Genomic DNA, 21,552 nt, shown 5'->3' on the forward strand with positions numbered 1-21,552 from the left:
GATTTATAAAACTATACAACATGGGGCCTGATCCTGCAACATTTGTGCACATTGATTTCAATGGGACTGCTCTTGTGAATAAAATTTGCTTGCACAAATAACTGTTTACAGGATCAACTCTTAAGTATGATCAAATTCTCTGCAGTTAAACATGACATGATAGTGATCTGCTAATAGTTTTCTTAGACATGCATGCCATGATGGTCCCCAGAGAAGAGCTTTGAGTGAACATAATAGAAAAGAAAGGAAGAGGTGTAGCATGCCTAACAATTCAAGTAGGAAATGTGGTGAGCTGTGATCGTCTGCTGCACAGTGTGACAGTTTTGAAAGCCAGCTAGGGCTCTCAAATCTTTGCAGCTCTTCACAGCCCTCTTGGGACAGCAGTCACTGTTTGATAGAGTCAAGGATTTACTTATAGCAAGCCTTGGCAGCACACTCCATAGGTAAAGTTGAAAACAGTTTCCATTATAAATCTGTTTCCACACTTAAAACTTTCCAAAACATAACTTTTAGTTAAATTTTCCAGGGTTGGTCTCTGCCAAGAGGTGATTTTTTTTTCCCCAAGTTTCAGCAAAATCCTGTCAGCCTTGTTTGGGTTATGAGAGTGGAAAAGAAACTTCCAACTGTTTAAAAACAAAAATTCTAAGCACAATTTTTAAAGCAGGGCTGCAGCAAAAAGAGCTGAAGTTGAAACTGTTAGCTTGGCATGGACATAAACTTTATTGACAACTAATACTTTTGCATAATTTGGAAAAATATAGCAGCTCCCAGCCCCACTGCCATGCGGGGCTGGGAGCTGCAGGGGGGGAGCTGCGGGTGGGGGGCCCTACCAGCGGCAGAGGCTGGGGAGCAGCGTGGGGCCCCCCAGTCGCAGCCACTGAGCAGCTCCGGCGTGCCTCTGCCACTGCTGTCATGACTGGGAGCTGCAGGGAGAGAGCTGGCTGCTTGCGGCAGCTGAGTCACTGCAGGGGGGGCCCTGCCAGCGGCGGCGGCCGGGCAGCTCAGGGGTTATCACCAGCAGTGGCAGCTGGTCAGTTGTGCGGGGTCCTGCCACCTGCAGCTGCTGGGCCCCCAATGCCACCCACGTAGGCTGGTCAGCTGCGGGGCCCCCCAGTGTCATGGAGGTCACTGGAAATCACTGATTCCCTGACTTCCGTGACATAATCTTAGTCTTAATCATAGTCAGTATTCTTGCAGCACCTTTTTGAGAGAGCTCCTAAAGTTTCCTTGCCTTTGGCTCAGTGCTCTGACTGTTACCTCTTTCTTTGGTCTCCTCTGGAGGGTAGATTACAGTTTCCTTTTCTCTGGAGCACCGATCTGTGTTTGTCAATGCTGTAACAACCACTAAATCCAATCCAGGTGTCTTGAATAAAGCGGAGCTTATTTAGAATAAACAAAATTGCGAACAAAATAAAAGTTAAGAATAATATGACTATCAATCTAGTTAGAGAGAGAGTGCAGCAAGTTTAGCTAACTAGATTTGGCTTAGTCACAACCTATTGCTTAAGCAACAGGAACATTTTACAAGACAAACTTCTGCTACCGTATTTTTTCCTACTCTCTCTCATTTATAATAGTAATGCTTGAGGCTCACCTGTGAAATTGTGTACACTGAATATTGTAGTAAGAAATATAAATAAATTCCTTTAAAAAACATTAAAATGCTAATTTGATTGTTTATTTCTTTCCCAGCTGCAAGTGATGTATGCTGACCATACCCTGTTTTAGCAACAAGTGTTCCCCATCGTCTTTAGCTAGCAGCCTGGAAGATGAAAATAGATTCTGGAGTACTCTTTATTGTAAAGGAGAAGAACACATTTTCTTTATATTTATGGCTCTCTTTTTCTTTAATATAAAATTCTTTGTGTGGTATCATTGCAAAGTAAAATTATGCTAGGTGGAAGATGATAGTTGAATAAAATGTTAGAATAACAATTCTTCTTTGAGTGCTTGCATATGTCCATTCCACTTTAGGTGTCTGTGCTCCAGTGTACTTAAGCCAGAGAACTTTTTCCCAGAGTGGTACCCATCAGGGTGGTACATGTGCCCTCTGCATGTTCGTGCTGCTACATGAGAGTATAAAGGGGTAGCGCTTCTCCGACCCCCCTCAATTTCTCCTGCTGTCTGTGGTCAGTAGTTGGAGCAAGCATGCGAGTTTCTCACTTTCCCTTTGTACCTTAGAAAACTCTAAATGTTTTTAATGTAAATATTTAGTAAAAAAGTTTTTTCTAGTTCTAGTTAAAGTACTTGTTATAAGTTTCCGTTCAGCTTATCATTCCTTGTTTCCATTGATCTTTGTTTCGGTACTAGGGTATGCCAAGCCTCCAGGCTTCAGGTGTTCTGAATGAATGAAATAAGTCAGTGCCAGTCAGCAATCACCACTGCAGCTGCTTGAAGTTTCTGGGTGAGGGATCTGTTAGGAATAAGTGCCCTACTTGCAGAGGGGTTAAGACTCATACTAAAAAGCGGAGGGAAGTTGCAGCTTCAGCATAGTCTCATGGAGGCTGCTTTGCATTTGATGTGTGAGGATTCAGATTCGGTGCCATCCTAGAGTGCACCACTGGACTTAGTAGCTTCTCTGTGCCAAAGTGATAGAGAGAGAAGGCACAATTTTCTGTCCCCGGTGCCTTGTAAGCACCAGAAGAAGTTCAGTACATCAGCTGCTTCCAACCAGAAGAAGTCATCGCCTTTGAAGTCTAGATCCCAATCAGACTCTCTACAAGCAGATAGGTACCAAGGTGGGAGCAACCGTGGCAGGGTGGTCTCTGGTACTGCACTCTAGAAATGTTCAGTTTTTGACTCTGGCACCTCATAGGGCAGTGTTGAAATTGACTCTATTGCTGGACCTTCTGCGCTGGTTTTTATATCACAGACTACCTGATCGGTATGGACAACACCTGAGTTGTATGGGACAGAAGAGACCTTCTGTGCCTGTTGGTACTGGACTCTCCTCTGTTGCAGTAGGAATCTGTACCTTCTGCAGTGGCATGTGCCACCTCTGTCAACTACTTTAGTACTGGTATATCCGATACCACTGGCAGTGGACTCTGTCACACCGTGCCAAGTGTACAGTACCTTCCCCAGGGAAATCCTGAATGCTTTTGTCAGTACCATCCTTGGTGACTTTGGTCCCATTCCCATTTGCCTGCCTCTCCACACCGTGCCACCTTGGCACTCCAATGTTGATTCATCATCTAATTCAGAGGTGGATTCCTACCGATCTGAGTCCTACTTCAGAAAGGCCCAAGTATCTCCATGATCCTTGGTACACAGACCCAGCTCTGATTACCATGACTACTGTGCCGTGAAGTTAGGCTCCAGATGCAGCAATGCCTTTCTGGAACCTGGGGGGAGTTTCCCCAGACTCTAGGGCCTCTTCTTCTTGGCAGTAGGTCTCAATATCACTATTGAGACACCATTTTCCTCCCAGTTTTAACCTCAGTACCCCGTAACCAGTACAGATTGTCCATCCAACTCTTATTCATCCTATTATGGTGACTTCTGTACCACTGGAGCAGATAGACATGTCAGTGCCACTGCTTAACGCCTCTTCATCACCCAAGGAGGCTATTGTATCAGTCATCTGCAGTCTCTGATGTCTACAAGACATACAAAGAGGGTTGCTACCTCTCTAGGTATCTAGTGCTGGTTCAAGATAACTCTCACAAGCTCATGGATATCTTGCATTCATCAGGCGCTGCTGAGGTGGCCCTGCTTATTAATGATATGATTTAGGAGCCAACCAAAATCCATTGGCAGACCTCCCTCTTCTTTATTATGGCTAAATGTACAGAAAAAAGGTATCAAGTATCTTTACAGTTACAGGAATTTTTTTTATTTTCCCTTGGAGCATTAGTGGTGTCAGTTGTGAATGGGCCATGCTCAGGGTGTCCCTAAACCTCTGACTGCTACAAGCTGGGACTGGATGAAAGGGGATGGATCACTCAATGAATTGCCCTGTTCTGTTCAGTCCTTCTGAAAGCATCTGGCACCAGACACTGTCGGAAGGTAGGATCCTGGGCTAGATGGGCCACTGGGCTGACTCAGTATAGCCATTCTTACATTCTTATGAATGAGAAGTCAAGACAAGGATGGATTAAATCTACTCCCAAAGATAAGGATGCAAAAAAACCTGTAATTCTTTTGGAGAAAAGTTTATTCTTCTTTGGGCATTACAGTTTAGAATAGCAGCCCACCAAGTGTTGTTTGCCAGGCACAAACATTCAAATTGGGATATAATGTCTAAGTTTCAAGACAAGTTACCAGATGAGTTTATAGCCTTTATAAATTAGGGCCATTTGGTAGCCCACTCCTCTCTGCAGGGGGCTTTGGATGAGACCAATTTACTGGCTCAAGTGATAACAACAGTTGTCACTGGGCATCATGCTTCGTGGCGGCAGGTGTCGGGAATAGCAGTGGAAATGCAACAGACAATAGAGAACTTGCCCTGTCAGGGCCCAATTTTTCTATTTTTTTTCTGGGCAAGGCAGACAAGGCTTTGCACTTTCTTAAAGATTCCAGGTGAAGTCTTTAGGTATTTGTACCCCAGCTATACAGAGAAAGAAGTTTCATCCTCTGGTCCAAGAGAGAGATCCATTTTATTTGCTCTGACAGCCCGATCACTCCAGGAGATGTCATAGGTCTCAGAAGAAGAGACCACCTCCCTCTCCTCTTCCGCCATCTGCTACCAGTAGAGGGTCTTCTACTTCCAACCAGACTATTTGACTTCTTGGTTGAGGGCAACAAACTATTCAGAGGCCATGTCTACACTAGCAAGTTTTCAGCAGCACAGTGTACCAGTGCAGCTGTGCCTTGGTAAGATCACTCATGTAGCCACTCTATGCTGACGGGAGAGAGTTCTCCTATTGACATAATTAAACCACCCCCAACGAGCGGCGGTAGCTATGTTGGCAGGAGAGTATGTTTCACACCCTTGAGTGACGTATGTTATACTGACAAAAGTGCTCGTGCACATGTAGCCTGAGATTTTCTCTCCCTTTGGCTGCAGGTTGTCCCATTTCCTGAAGGCTTGGACCCATATTACAACAGATTGGTAGGTTCTGACCATGGTATAACTGGGATATACCCTGCAATTCACCCGTATTTCCCCATTCCACCCGGACTCCCCATCCCTTTTCAGGGACCACACCAGTGTATTGATTCAAGAAGTTCAGTCTCTGGTAAAGTTAGGGACGATAGAGGAAGTGCTTCCTCAATAGCGGAGGAAGGGATTCTATTCCTGATATTTTTTTCATTCCAAAGTCCCAGGGAAGCCTCAGGCCTACTTTAGATCTCAGCCTCAACAGGTACATAAAAATGATAGTTTTGTATGGTAACCCAAGTGTCTGTTCCTTCCTTGTCTCACAGCGATTGGTTCACTATCCTCATTGTACTTCGTGTGGCCATACACAAGAGTCAGAGGGAGTTTGAAAGGTTCGTTGTAGCAGATGTCCATTATCAGTTCATGGCCCTTCCATTAGGTCTGAGCTCAGCACCCTGAGTTTTTATGAAGTGCATGGCAGTGGTGGCCACACACCTTTGAAAGCAGGGAATCCAGGTATATCCAGACCCAGACAATTGGCTCTGGTGTACCTGGTGAGTCCAGACAGCAGGCGGAGGAAGGTGTTGAAAAGATCCAATCACTTTTCCATTCGTTGGGCCTGTTGATCAACAAAGGCAAATTAGTTTACCTCCCTGAACATCAGATTTATAGGTTTGGTTCTCACCTCTCTGTCAGCGAGAGCATATTTGCCTGAAGCCAGATTTCAAACAATATTCATCCTGTACAAAGAGTTCTAGACGTATGCCCATACAACAGTAAGGAACTATCTGAGACTTCTAGGACACATTGGAGCTTACGCATACCTGACAGCATGCCAGTCGTCACTTCAGGTAACGCAGTGGGAGTTGAATTCTGTTTATCATCCCTCACGTCACCTGCTGGTCATGCTGACTCACATATATGCAGCTGTTCTGCCCTCCCTGGGCTGGTAGATAGCCCCCGCCTAATGAATGCAATGAAGTGCCTTTTGCTCTGCTTTCACCTTCTCTGAATCTGGTCACAGATGCATTATCCCTTGGTGGCTTAATGCACCTGGGAAGCTTTTGTACTCAAGGTCGCTAATCAGATCAGGATCTCTCCCTCTACATTAATTTCAGGGCTCCTGGCTATTTATCTGGCCAGTCAAGTGTTTCTTTTCCACATCGCGGGTTGCTCTGTACAAGTACTCACAGAGAACACTGCTGCAATGTTTTATCTCATCAAACAGGGACGTGCTAGGTCAGACCCCCTTTGCCAAAAGGCTATAGACCTCGGTGCAGAAATTCCAGAGAACAGAATCTCACTCAAAGCATCTCCAGGAGTCTCAGAACTCCCTAACAGACTCTCTCAGCAGGTGATTTAGAGGAGATCACAAATGGTCCCTCAGACCCAATGTAGAAAAGTCTATTTTTCAGATTTGGGGGCGGGGGTACCAAAGTTGGATCTGTTCACCACTTGATAGAACAGAAAGTATAATCAATTCTGGTTAAGGGGAGGTCTCAAACCAGGGCCTATGAGAGATGTCTTCCTACAGTCTTGGAAGGGGAAACGTTTCTGCTCTTTCCCCCCACATCCTGATAGTGCCCAGAATGCTAACTAAACTCAGGCAAGATCATGCTATTCTAATCTTGGTGGCACAACAGCACTGGTTTTCAGATATGTTGAACCTCTCCATTCGGGATCCAATTCTTCTCCTTCAGGACCTGGATATAATTTCACAGGAATATGATCAGATTCTGCATTCCAGCTGTCCCAGACTGCACCTGACTGCCTGGATGTTGAATGGTTAGCTCGTCAGGAATCTGCATACTCTGTGGTGGTTCAGAACGTTCTTTTGAATAGCAGGAAGTTCTCTACCAGGTACACATACCTTTTGAAGTGGAAGAAGTTTGCTGTGGGCTGAGGTTCTCCTTCATGGGCTCATATTCAGTTTATTCTGGATCATCTGCTTTACCTGAAAGAGAATGGCCTTTCCATCAGTTCAAAAAGGATTCACCTGGCTCCTATCTTGGCGTTCCATTCTACTGTAGAAGGCAGGTCCATGTTTTCCAACCCTGTGAGAACAAGGTTTTTAAAAGATTTGGACAGACGACTTTTCTCACCTATTAAAGATCCATCGCCTTCCTGAGACGTAAACGTAGTGCTCTCAGGATTGATGAGATCCCCTTTTGAGCCTAGGGCCTCTTACTTGTTGTCTGATCTCTCAACGAAGGTGGCTTTTTTAATAGCTACTACCTTGGTTAGGAAGGTTGCAGAACACCAGACTTTGATGGATGACCTTCCTTATGCATTTTTTTTAACAAAGACTGGTTGCCTAATGCTTTGCAGCCCAAATTCCTCCTGGTTTTGGATTTTCATATGAATCGCACTATTTAGGGTATGTCTACATTGCAGTAAAAGACTTGCAGTGCGGAGCTTGGGCAGCAGGGCTAAAATATGCAGTGGAGACTTTAAGGCTTGGGCTGGAGTCCACGTCTGTGACCCTCTTCACTCACGGAGTTTCAGAGCCCAGGCTCCAGCCTGAGCCCAAACATTTACGCTGCAATTTTTAGCCTCACAGTCCGACCCCAGCAAGCTTGAGTCAGTATACCCAGGCTCTGAGACTCACTGCCATGGGTTTTTTATTACAGGATAGACATACCCTTACTTGCCACCTTCTTTCTGAAACCCCACTTTCACAAAGATGAGGAAAGACTACATACTTTGTCAGGGGTTCTCAAACTTGGGGTTGGGACCCCTCAGGGGGTCGCGAGGTTATTACATGGGGGGGTCGCGAACTGTCAGTCTCCACCCTAAACCCCGCTTTGCCTCCAGCATTTATAATGGTGGTGTTAAATATACAAAAAAGTGGTTTTAATTGATAAGGGAAGGTCACACTCAGAGGCTTGCTATGTGAAAGGGGTCACCAGTACAAAAGTTTGAGAACCACTGCTTTATGTGTTCATAGAGCATTAGCTTTTTTATTTGGAAAGAACTAAGGAGTTTCAATTTTCTCCTCAAAAAGAAAAGGAGGACTTTGCGGCACCTTAGAGACTAACAAATTTATTTGAGCATAAGCTTTCATGAGCTACAGCTCACTTCATCGGATGCATTCAGTCAATTTTCTCCTCAGTTATTCATTTCCTTTGCAGGAAGGATGAAATGGATGCCTGTTACCTTTCAGAGGATTTCTTTCTGGATTTCCTCCTGCATTCATCTCTGTAATAATATTGGTAATGTTCCTCTACCAGAAAGAGTGTTAGCAAACCCTACAAGGGTTCAAGCAGCATCAGTGACTTTCCTGGATCATTTTGCCATCAGTGAAATTTGTAGTGGTATCACTTGGTCTTTGGTTCATACCTCTACCACTCATTAAGCTGTCCCCAGGGACAGTGCTAAATTTGGGAGAGTAGTACTAAAGTTCTTGTTTAGGTAGATTCTGATACCCTCCTCCTTCTGAAACTGCGTGGGAATCCCCTAAAGTAGAATAGGCACATACAAGCACTTGAAGAAAAAACACTTGTGTACCTTCTTCTGTAACTGTTGTTCTTTGACATGTATTGCAAATGTCCATTCCACAACCCACCCACCTTCCGCTCCACACCAGAATCATTGTGAGACTGGTATTTGAGAGGGAGATCCGGGCAGCTCCTCCCCTTTATATTCTCAGCTAGCAGCATGAGCATACGGCGGGCACTTGGGCTGCCCTGATGGGTATCACTTTGGGAAAAAGTTCTCCAGCTTTGACACACTGGCATGCAGACACCTAAAGTAGAATATCTTGAAGAACAAACAGTTATAGAACATGTATGTAACTGTGGTTTTTCTGTTCCATTGATATCGGGTGGAGTTATAAGAAAGGGTAATCTCTTAAAGTGTTTTCGGGGGTATGGGGGTTTGGTATAGAAACTTCCAAACCCTTTGGAAACATGTTTATGGGTTTCTTATTTTTTTCCAGATAAAAGCAAGTAACTGCTACAGAATGTTTAACTTTTGTAGTTTCTCATTTTGCTAGCAGACATTCCAAAGGGACCATCAGGAAATGTGTTGTGTGCAGTGTTGTTGTAGCCATGTTGGTCCCAGGATAGTAGAGTGCCAAGATGGGTGAAGTAATATCTTTTATTGGACCAACTTCTGTCTCTCTCACCAACAGAAGTTAGTCCAGTAAAAGATATTACCTCACCCATCTTGGCAGTCAAGAAATTTGTCACTCTTGCAAGATCATGAACTTTTCAGCTGGGGTTATGAAATGATGTAAGTTGTTCTGGAGTCAAACATCACCTGACAAATACCATAGACTTTCACATCTTACTTTATATTTACATTACATGGAAGATTAAATTTCAGGAAAAACTCCCAGTTCCACACATGGGAAGACAATGCATTTCAATGGTTGAATGAAATAATGAACCATAAAGTTGCATGGTTGATGTTTGTTAGGCACTGGAAAACCTCTTGGGGAAGGGAGAGCATATAGAGAAAGGATGAGTTCAGCTTTATCCAAAACAGAATGTTTACTGTCAATGGAAAACAAAGTTTGGGGCAAAGGGTTGAAAGCAGAAGAGCACTGGAAAATAAGATGTAGGTGTATAGAAAACAGATTAGAGAGAGAGCTGTTCTTGTGTACTTTTTCATTAATAAATTGAAGAGGAAGTATTCAGTGCAACTCACTGATGCTGGCTGTTATTGAGACACATACGAACGAGAACTAGACATTAGCCAAAGGCCCTGATCCTGCAACTTGCAAAATTGGAACCCAAAATAGCATTTGAATTTAGTCAGCTGAGGTTAGGAAGAATATCCCCCCTATAAAATGGAATTGCAAAAACCGGTGCAATCTGGGAGTTTTATATCTTTCTCCAATATTGTCTACACCTCTAAGACAGGATTCTATATTGGATGGGCAAGTTTTCTGTTCTTTCTACTAATTAACTATATTTGAAAACAAAATAAATTTTTAAAATACACCACAATTGAGCATATGATATTCTGAGCACTTCTGTACTAGGTAAAAGCTGCAATAACACTCATATGTAGCCACAGTGTTACAAGTTTTGAGACCCAGCCCAACAGCAATCACTTCTGGTGTTTGCATTACTGTTCTTCCACTGAGTCATCTAGAGTTCTCAATAACTTCTGTAATCATAAGCTTTCCTGGCCTCACCAAGCTCTGATTGGCTCAGTTCTCAGGCTGTGGATGAGTAAGATGCAGCTCTGCTTGGCCAGAATGGTGGTTTTCTTTGACTGAAAGAAAACTACTTAGCATGCTTAGTAATTGCCACTCCCTATTTTTTCATGTGTACCTAGAAATGGCCACAAATTCCCCAGTTCTGCTCTCTGCATACATAACAGAAACAAATAATTCACATAAATTCATTCCTCTCCCTTCCCCACTGCTGCTACTCCTTTCTTAGGGCTTAAACTACTGCAATATAAAGCCCCAGTGGGTATTTCTACACTGCAATTAAATACCCATGGCTTGCCTGTGTCAGCTGACTCAGGTTCACAGGGGTTGGGCTACAAGTCTCTTTAATTGCACTGTAGACTTTCAGGCTTGGGCTGGAGCTCAGGGTCTAGGACCCTCCCCGCTCATGGGGTCCTGGAACCCAGGTTCCAACCCTAGCATGAATGTCTACACTGCAGTTAAACAGCCCTGTAGCCCAACCCCTGTGAGCCTGAGTCAGCTGACACAGGCAAGCCATGGGTGTTTAATTGCAGTGTAGATATACTCAGAGGGACTGCTCTTTTTTAAAGTTAAGCACGTGTAAGGATTTACAGGATCAGGGCCTAAGAAATGGCATTTGTATTGGCGTCTTTTTTGTGTTCAGTGTGACTAGTGTTGCCAACTTTGTAGTAATTAAAAACCGGTTGATCCAGCAGGAGTGCCAGAACCTCCCCTGCCATGCCTCTTCCCCACGAAGGTCCAACCCCTCAGGTTGGCAGGGATTCACCTACAGAGTCAGGACTGGAAGCTGCAACTGCCCGACACAGGTAGGAGGCAACCCCAGCTGAGTTGGGGCTGGTGTGGGTGATGACCTGGCACCTCCCCACCTCCCATGCCTTCAGTAACCGGACTGGTTAGTAGTACTGGCTGGACAGTGTCGGGTCCCCTTTTTGACCAGACTTTCTGGTCAAAAACTGGACATCTGGCCACTCTTAAGTGTGACTCAGACATCAATATGTGAGCTTGTGCTTTCCTTTTAAGAGTCTTAAATATGTACTGAATTTCTTTGTTTTGTGCTGGTGATGACCAAAGAACTGAGGGTGGAAAAATGCATCCTTAACTAATGAATTTGTCACTAAAGGGCATGGAACGACAAGCCAAACCAGTTTGATAACAGCCATCAGAATAACTTGACAGGACTGTGGTTCATCTGAGTTGAATTTTGATAATCAGATACATTCCATTCTTATGACATACGCATTGGAAGAAGTTATGCTTCCAAACATAACAAAATATGCTCCTTTAACATCTGGAGTCCAGTAAATCATTGCCTCAATTAAAATAATTCATTGCCTATTTTGTACATTGAACACTTTATTTTTCATGAATTTACTACTGCATATTGTAAACAAATGTATCTAATGTGTGTTAAATATAATTTTTAAAATTAAAGATCAATTTAAAAATTACAAATTATTTAAATAATCACTGAGAGAGAGGCTGTCATATAATACAGGGGGAAACAGCAGGTTGAGGCAGTACAAGTGCAAGAATTTTTGCATTCCTTCTATTGTCAGGTTGTCGGGGGCCTGAACATTTCTCTCAAGCTTGACCGCTTTACTCCATCACCCCTACTTCAACCTGTCCTGTCTCTTCCACAGTCCTCTCCTTGTCCAGTTCCATTCTCCTTCTCTACCTAGTCCTAGTCTCCACTCCTAAAGTTTCTCATCCTAGTCTCTTTCGAGCTAGTTGTAATCTCGCCCTCCTTGTATGATCCTGTCTCTTTCCTCCTCCTGACTTCCAGTCCCAGTTTCCCTCGCTGGGTTCTTCATCCAATCTCAGTCTCCACCCTTTGCCTGGATCCTTGTCCCAAGCTGTTTGCCCACCCATCGTCACCCCATCTCCCAGTCTTCTTTCCCAGACAGTACCAGCCTCCTCTCAACCCTGCCTCCGAGGCTCCTTGCCCAACCAGCCCCTGTCATAAATATAAAGGGAAGGGTAAACCCCTTTAAAATCCCTCCTGGCCAGAGGAAAAATCCTCTCTCCTGTAAAGGGTTAAGAAGCTAAAGGTAACCTCACTGGCACCTGACCAAAATGACCAATGAGGAGACAAGATACTTTCAAAAGCTGGGAGGAGGGAGAGAAACAAAGAGTCTCTGTCTGTCGGTACACTGCTTTTGCCGGGGATAGACCAGGAATGGAGTCTTAGAACTTTTAGTAAGTAATCTAGCTAGGTATATGTTAGATTATGATTTCTTTAAATGGCTGAGAAGAGAATTGTGCTGAATAGAATGACTATTTCTGTCTGTGTCTTTTTTGTAACTTAAGGTTTTGCCCTAGAGGGATTCTCTGTTTTGAATCTAATTACCCTGTAAGGTATCTACCATCCTGATTTTACAGAGGTGATTCCTTCACCTCTATTTACTTCTATTTCTATTAAAAGCCTTCTTGTAAGAAAACTGAATGCTTTTTCATTGTTCTCAGATCCAAGGGTTTGGGTCTGTGGTCACCTACGCAAATTGGTGAGGATTTTTACCAAACCTTTCCCAGGAAGTAGGGTGCAAGGGTTGGGAGGATTTGGGGGGGAAAGACGTGTCCAAACTACATTTCCCAGTAAACCCAGTTAGAGTTTGGTGGTGGCAGTGGATATTCCAAGGACAAAGGATAAAATTAATTTGTACCTTGGGGAGGTTTTAACCTAAGCTGGTGAAAGTAAGCTTAGGAGGTTTTCATGCAGGTCCCCACATCTGTACCCTAGAGTTCAGAGTGGGGGAGGAACCTTGACAGCCCCTGTCCCACCAGACTCCCTATTCCAATATACTCCTTTCCTTACTCTTTGGTCTGGTGTTTGTCTCTTCTGCATTCAAATCTAATGGCATCCAGGCAACACAGAGGAGGAGGCCATCAGCGGAGGGTAACTGAGAGCACAGGAGAGACAGGCTTCCTTCTCACTTCTGGAGCCCTGCCCCACCCTGGCCTGGAACAGCTAGGAGCAACCATTATAGGTCAAGTTCTGTTGAGCCACTGTAGCCCTGGAATGGAACATAGAATCATAGAATATCAGAGTTGGAAGGGACCTCTGGAGGTCATCTAGTCCAACCCCCTGCCCAGAGCAGGACCAATTCCCAACTAAATCATCCCAGCCAGGGCTTTGTCAAGCCTGACCTTAAAAAATTCTAAGTAAGGGGATTCCACCACCTCCCTAGGTAATGCATTCCAGTGTTTCACCACCCTCCTAGTGAAAAAGTTTTTCCTAATATCCAACCTAAATCTCCCCCACTGCAATTTGAGACCATTACTCCTTGTCCTGTCATCTGCTATCACTGAGAATAGTCTAGATCCATATTCTTTGGATCCACATTTCAGGTAGTTAAAAGCAGCTATCAGATCCCCCCTCATTCTTCTCTTCTGCAGACTAAACAATCCCAGTTCCCTCAGCCTCTCCTCATAAGTCATGTGTTCCAGACCCCTAATCATTTTTGTTGCCCTTCGCTGTACTCTCTCCAATTCTTCCACATCCTTCTTGTAGTGTGGGGCCCAAAACTGGACACAGTACTCCAGATGAGGCCTCACCAATGTCGACTAGAGGGGAACGATCACGTCCCTAGATCTGCTGGCAATGCCCCTACTTATACACCCCAAAATGCCATTGGCCTTCTTGGCAACAAGGGCACACTGTTGACTCATATCCAGCTTCTCATCCACTGTCACCCCTAGGTCCTTCTCTGCAGAACTGCTGCCTAACCATTGGGTCTCTAGACTGTAGCGGTGCATTGGATTCTTCCGTCCTAAGTGCAGGAGTCTGCACTTGTGCTTGTTGAACCTCATCAGATTTCTTTTGGTCCAATCCTCCAATTTGTCTAGGTCCCTCTGTATCCTATCCCTACCCTCCAGCTTATCTACCACTCGTCCCAGTTTAGTGTCATCCGCAAACTTGCTGAGGGTGCAATCCACACCATCCTCCAGATCATTAATGAAGATATCGAACAAAACCAGCCCGAGGAATGACCCTTGGGGCACTCCGCTAGATACTGGCTGCCAACTAGACATGGAGCCATTGATCGCTACCTGTTGAGCCCGACAATCTAGCCAACTTTCTACCCACCTTGTAGTGCATCCATCCAGCCCATACTTCTTTAACTTGCTGACAAGAATACTGTGGGAGACCGAGTCAAAAGCTTTGCTAAAGTCAGGGAATAACACGTCCACTGCTTTCCCTTCATCCACAGAACTAGTTATCTCGTCATAGAAGGCAATTAGATTAGTCAGGCATGACTTGCCCTTGGTGAATCCGTGCTGACTGTTCCTGATGAATTTCCTCTCCTCTAAGTCCTTCAGAATTGATTCCTTGAGGACCTGCTCCATGATTTTTCCGGGGACTGAGGTGAGGCTGACTGGCCTGTAGTTCCCAGGATCCTCCTTCTTCCCTTTTTTAAAGAAGGGCACTACATTAGCCTTTTTCCAGTCTTCCGGGACTTCCCCCGATCGCCATGAGTTTTCAAAGATAATGGCCAATGGCTCTGCAATCAGAGCCGCCAACTCCTTTAGTACCCCCGGGTGCAACGCATCTGGCCCCATGGACTTGTGCATGTCCAGTTTTTCTAAATAGTCCCTAACCACTTCTTTCTCCACAGAGGGCTGGCCACCTACTTCCCATGCTGTGTTGCCCAGCGCAGCAGTCTGGGAGCTGACCTTGTTCATAAAGACAGAGGCAAAAAAAGCATTGAGTATATTAGCTTTTTCCACATCCTCTGTCACTAGGTTTCCTCCCTCATTCAGTAAGGGGCCCACACTTTCCTTGGCTTTCTTCTTGTTGCCAACATACCTGAAGAAACCCTTCTTGTTACTCTTAACATCTCTTGCTAGCTTCAACTCCAGGTGTGATTTAGCCTTCCTGATTTCACTCCTACATGCCCGAACAATACTTTTATACTCTTCCCTGGTCATTTGTCCAATCTTCCACTTCTTGTAAGCCTCTTTTTTGTGTTTAAGATCAGCAAGGATTTCACTATTAAGCCAAGCTGGTCGCCTGCCGTATTTACTATTCTTTCGACATATCGGGATTGTTTGTCCCTATAACCACAATAAGGATTCTTTAAAATACAGCCAGCTCTCCTGGACTCCTTTCCCCCTCATGTTATTCTCCCAGGGGATCTTGTCCATCAGCTCTCTGAGGGAGTCAAAGTCTGCTTTTCTGAAGTCCAGGGTCCGTATTCTGCTGCTTTCCTTTCTTCCTTGTGTCAGGATCCTGAACTCAACCATCTCATGGTCACTGCCTCCCAGGTTCCCATCCACTTTTTCTTCCCCTACTAATTCTTCCCAGTTTGTGAGCAGCAGGTCAAGAAGAGCTCCGCTCCTACTTGGTTCCTCCAGCATTTCCACCAGGAAATTGTCCCCTACATTTTCTAAAAACTTCCTGGATTGTCTGTGCACCGCTGTATTACTCTCCCAGCAGATAGCAGGATGATTGAAGTTGCCCATGAGAACCAGGGCATGCGATCTAGTAGCTTCTGCGAGTTGCCGGAAGAAAGCCTCATCCACCTCATCCCCCTGGTCTGGTGGTCTATAGCAGACTCTCACCACGACATCACCCTTGTTGCTCATGCTTCTAAACTTAAGCCAGAGACTCTCAGGTTACTCTGTGAGGACGGTGCATTTGTAGTCTGGGTGGCACTAGGAGCTGTGAGGGGATGGAACTTGCTTACTTGCTCTGTGGGAATGTCTCATACACAGTCTGGTCTGTGCTAGGAGCTGTAAGAGGCTAAAGTATGTTCAGTGAGGGTGGAATCTTCAGAGATGTTAGCTGTTTAGCTATAGCAAGTCTCTACTGAGCATGTGCGAACTGCAATTTTTCCGTCAAGTGATTGTGCACATACACATTCACTGGAAGTGTATGTGAGCCCAGATCACTTGAGTCCCTGCTTGAAAGTATGAGGATGCTAGAGCATTTCAAATAAAAGTTCACCAGCATTTTTTAACATGGGCACAACAGTGTATTTTTCCCTAATTCATTCTCAGAGATGGCCGAACTGCTTTGGTTGAAATTTTCCTATCTATTAATTCAGCCTAAGGCAGACACATCCAGTTTAAAAAATGTAACCTCAAACAGTTAAAATTTTGCGCATTTATAAGAAACTGAAAACAAGATCTTATAATGGAAAGTGTTTGGCAACGTTAATAATAGGCAGTGCTAGCAGCTTTCCCCCAGAATACACTTATTTTTTAACCCAGGGATATTTGGACAGAATATTTAGACATAACCCTTTTTTCTTTTGATCAAAGAAATGTAACCCTTTAACATTCAAATCAAAACTAGGACTGTCTATTAATCACAGTTAACTCACACAATTAACTCAAAATATTAATCGTGATTAAAAAAATGTATCGTGATTCATCACAGGTTTAATCGCACTGTTATACAATAGAGTGCTAATTGAAATTTATTAAATATTAAATATAAAAGAAATATTATTAAAAATAAAAGAAGTATTTTTCAATTCACCTAATACAAGTACCGTAGTGCAATCCCTTTATCGTGAAAGCGTAACTTACAAATGTAGATTTTACATAACTGCACTCAAAAACAAAACAATGTAAAACCTCTGAGCCTACAAGTCCACTCAGTTCTACTTTTGTTCAGCCAATCGCTAAGAGAAACAAGTTTGTTTACATTTACAGGAGATACTGCTGCCTGCTTCTTATTTACAATGTCACCTGAAAGTGAGAACAGGCGTTCGCATGGCACTGTTGTAGCCGGCAATGCAAGATATTTATGTGCCAGATGTGCTGAAGATTCATATGTCCTTCATGCTTTGTCCACCATTCCAGAGGACATCCTTCCATGCTGATGACGCTCGTTAAAAAATAATGCATTAATTAAATTTGTGACTGAACTTCTTCAGGGAGAATTGTACGTCTCCAGCTCTGTTTTTTACCTGCATTCTGCCGTATATTTCGTATTATGGTAGTCTCAGATGATGACCCAGCATGTTGTTTGTTTTAAGAACACTTTCATTGCAGATTTGGTAAAACGTAAATAAGGTACCAATGTGAGATTTCTAAAGATAGCTACAGCACTTGACCCAAGATTTAAGAATCTGAAGTGCCTTCCAAAATCTGATCAGGACGGAGTGTGGACCATGCATTGAGAAGTCTTAAAAGAGCAACACTCCGATACAGAAACTATAGAATCTGAACCATGAAAATCAACCTACTGCTGGTGGCATCTGACTCAGATGATAAAAATGAACATGCGTTGGTCTGCACTGCTTTGGATCATTATCGAGCAAAACCCATCATCAGCATGGACGCACATCCTCTGTAATGGTAGTTGAAGCATGAAGGGACATATGAATCTTTAGTGTGTCTGGCATGTAAATATTTTGCATTGCGCGTCTGGCACGTAAATATCTTGCATTGCCGACTACAACAGTACTATGCAAATACCTGTTTTCACTTTCAGGTGACATTGTAAACAAGATGAGGGCAGCATTATCTCCTGCAAATGTAAAGGATGATTAGCTGGGGGTTGGTCCTGCTTTGAGCAGGGGTTTGGACTAGATGACCTCCTAAGGTCCCTTCCAACCCTGAGGTTCTATGATTAAACAAACTTGTTTCTCTGAGCTATTGACTGAACAAGAAGTAGGACTGAGTAGACATGTAGGCGCTAAAGTTTTACATTTTTATTTTTGAATGCAGTTATTTTTTGTACATAATTTTATATTTGTATATCAACTTTCATGATAAAAGAAATTGCAGTACAGTACTTGTATTAAGTGAATTGCAAAATACTATTTATTTTATATTTACAGTGCAAATATTTATAATAAAAAATAAATATAAAATGAGCACTGTATACTTTGTATTCTGTGTTGTAATTGAAATCACTATATTTGAAAATGTGGAAAACATCCAAAATATTTATATAAATAGTACTTTATATTATTGTTTAACAGCGTGATTAATCGCGATAAATTGCTTGACAGCCCTAATCAAAACAGTCTTCTTTGCTTAGAATCAGTCACGTGACATATTTTTGTTAATTTAAATAAAATATAGCTTATTTTATTGTATTTGATTTTAAAATTAACAATGTTTACTCGACTATCAGCATTTCATATTTTAATGCTAGTGGAAAAAGTTGCCTGGGGAAGATGTGGAATCATCATCACTTGAAACAAATTGGAGACTGAAGCTAGACGGTCATCTGTCAGGCCTAATCTTGCAGCATCTTCCTCGATAACATTCTCTCTTCCCAGGCATCCAAAACTCTCATCTGGGCTACTGTCAGTTCCCATTTTAATTACTGTAATGTCTTCCTTTCCAGCTTCCCTAACATCTACATCTCTCCCCATAGGTCTGTGCAAAATACAACTGCTAATATTTTCCTTGTCTGTTGCTCTGACCGCATCACACCTATATTTGAATTCCTCCACAGGTTCTAGTTGTTTCTCCAAGTCAAGTTCAAGCTTCTTGTTTTCACCTTGAAGGTTCTTCCTAACTCTCCTCTGTCCAGTCTTGTCACTTGCCATACTGCCGTGTCATCTCTCCTCTACCAGTAATATATCAGTATTGTATGATTGTCATCTTCTCCCACAAACATCCCCTATATCTTCTTCTATGCTGCCCTTTGTGTGTGGAACACCCTCCAGCAGTTGATTACGAAGACCAATAGCTTCTCCTCTTAAGACCCAACTCATGTTTTGTCATGAAAGCTTGTCACATTTTCTATGATGTAGTCAATAGGCAGGACTGAAGAAGCAACCTTATTACTAACTTTGGTTCTATCCCATGTGAATACAGTTCAGTGACATTCAGCATCCCTGTTGTTTGTTCACTTGAATAACACATAGCCAGGCTTATCTCAGTATTTGAGATGCTTGTCTACAATTGTGTACTTATAACTATTAATATTCCTTTAAACCTTCCTACTAATCCCTTTCCATTCGTATAACACAATGAGAATCTGCACTGCCTAACCCGTGCTTTCCCCACAAACTGATTAATAACTCTCCACTCTGTTGTATGCGTTTAATCCTATTAAAATTAATGGCTGGGTTCCATCACTATAACCAAGAAGAGAACTTGTGGCTTATTGTTATGGTAAAATGTGTGCCAGTGAAACCTGCTCTCCTACCAAAATATACATCTTTCTTTATATAATCAGAAACTGCATATTCTCACTGTGGTCCTAGCTACCCCTTTAAATTAAATGGTCCCTACTAATCCTAGTAAATGGATCATATACCAAACAGAGGCACTTAGCATGCATTTCTGTCTCACCCATCTTTCCTTTTTTTTGCAGCGCTCACAGGTACAGCAATAATTAATCACATACTGAACAATACCTGGCTAATATAAATTTGGCAGTGTCCTGCTAGTAGTTTTTCCTACTACTGTGTGTCCTGTAAATTAGGATGTTTATTTGCCAGCGACAGCAATTGCTTCCTGCATTCAAAGGGAACCAACAGTCTTTTGGTAAACCTCACTCCCTTCTACTGCACCTCACTAGTTGCAGTGCTGCCTGCAAAGTATTGCATCTTTTGTAGACACTTTCTCTCTGAATGCTCTTCTGTCATCTTCTAGTTTCTTGCTTTTCTTTATAGTTTAGTAGGATTGGGTCCTGGAGTTGCATTTTGATCATCTGCTTTTTCAACAGAATTGTTTCATTTTAGGTTGTTGTTGCTCTAATAAACATTCATTTCACTAGTAGATAAAGTATAAAGGACAGGTTTCAGAGTAGCAGCCGTGTTAGTCTGTATTCTCAAAAAGAAAAGGAGTAGACCTAAAAGTTGCAGTTCTTCAACAAAAAAAACTTCAAAAACAGACTCCAACGAGAGATTGCTGAATTGGAATTAATTTTAAACTGGATACAATTAACTTAGGCTTGAATAGAGACTGGGAGTGGATGGGTCATTACACAAAGTAAAACTATTTCCCCATATTTATCCCAACCCCCACTGTTCCTCAGACGTTCTTGTCAACTGCTGGAAATGGCCCACCTTGATTATCACTACAAAAGGTTCCCCCCCCCCCCCGCCGCTCTCCTGCTGGTAATAGCTCACCTTAAGTGATCACTCTCCTTACAGTGTGTATGGTAACTCTCATTGTTTCATGTTCTCTGTGTATATAAATATCCCCACTGTATTTTCCACTGAATGCATCCGATGAAGTGAGCTATAGCTCATGAAAGCTTATGCTCGAATAAATTTGTTAGTCTCTAAGGTGCCACAAGTACTCCTTTTCTTTTAAAGTATAAAGCTGTCTGTGATTTCCTTGTTTTGTCCATTCTAAAGCTATTTTTCATCTGCTCGTGATCAGAACCCTCCAAATCCAGTTGTCCACATATTACCCCTCATTCGCTATGACTATATGGTCCTTCCATTGACTTTAGTAGGATCTGGATCAGGCCCAGATGATAGCTCTCCCAGCTGGAAGATAAAGATGACATTCAAAGTTTTTTGGAATTCAATTTTTTATCTCATTATACTCTTGGTCCATCAACTTCCACTTCCATCGTATTTATTTTTGTTAAAACTCCTATTTTCATTAAAAATAGTGGTTGATTAGCTTGGTTAGCACATTAGGATGCTTCACTATCAAAATCTAAATAAATATCTACTTTAGTAGGACAGGGTAACTCTGCTTTCATCCCACACTCTGAAGCTTCTGTCTAAAACTAAATAATAATGTAGCTACAAGTATCTCCTTTTTTGGCTTTCTCTAATCTTTGCATTCTGTGTGCTGCCCCTCCTGAACTAGGTTTTCAAAGATAGAAAGTCCATGTCTCATAAACCAGGGTTACTTTTAAAAAACGTAAGTAAGAAGTTAGACTGTAAACTGGATGGATAGAAAATGTAGTGTTCTCCTGAGAATTCCTAAATGGAAAAGGATACTGTATCACTAGAAATTTGCAACTATACCTCTTAATATGTTGCTCAGCTCATTTCCATCTGATTATTTTGGGAGAAAACAATGTAAACGGTAGAAAGTCATGGTCTGTCAACACGTGACTACTCACATGAGTTTGCAAGTTATGGATTTTCGTTTTTTAAAATTCAAATGATTGCTCATTTTCCATTCTTCTTCGAGTGATGTCCCTATGGGTGCTAGACTTTAGGTGTTGGTGTGCCCCTGTGCCCATAGCCGGAGATTTAAGGTAGCAGTGCCCGGTTGGGTCTCACATGTCTTGCGCCACTTTAGGCAGTTAACTGGCGCTGTACGACCACTATCGGCAGCCTCTGATAAAGGGCCCTTCCTCCATGGCACGGGCTCCTGATCAACCCACCAAGAAGGTAGCAAAAAAAGGGGATACCATGTCCCCGACTTTGGAGTTGACCAAGAAAAGGTGCTCTGCTCACGAGCAAAC

The 21,552-nt window shown here is 42.9% G+C and overlaps 1 protein-coding gene across 2 annotated transcripts in view; it reads left to right on the top strand.

Annotated features, from left to right (window-relative positions):
- The window catches only part of RALGPS1 (Ral GEF with PH domain and SH3 binding motif 1), a 417,852-nt gene that overhangs the window by 123,075 nt on the left and 273,225 nt on the right, over positions 1 to 21,552 (top strand). The window contains exon 11 of one of the 2 annotated variants that reach the window (XM_084649907.1): positions 10,901 to 11,011. The exons of the other annotated variant lie outside the window; for it this stretch is intronic. Coding sequence (XP_084506033.1) covers positions 10,901 to 11,011 — 111 coding nt within the window. The remainder of the gene's footprint in view (positions 1 to 10,900; positions 11,012 to 21,552) is intronic. 2 annotated transcript variants of the gene reach the window in all.

The sequence above is a fragment of the Lepidochelys olivacea genome (genome assembly GCF_965140295.1).
Source record: "Lepidochelys olivacea isolate rLepOli2 genome assembly, chromosome: 16".
Lineage (NCBI taxonomy): Eukaryota > Metazoa > Chordata > Testudines > Cheloniidae > Lepidochelys > Lepidochelys olivacea.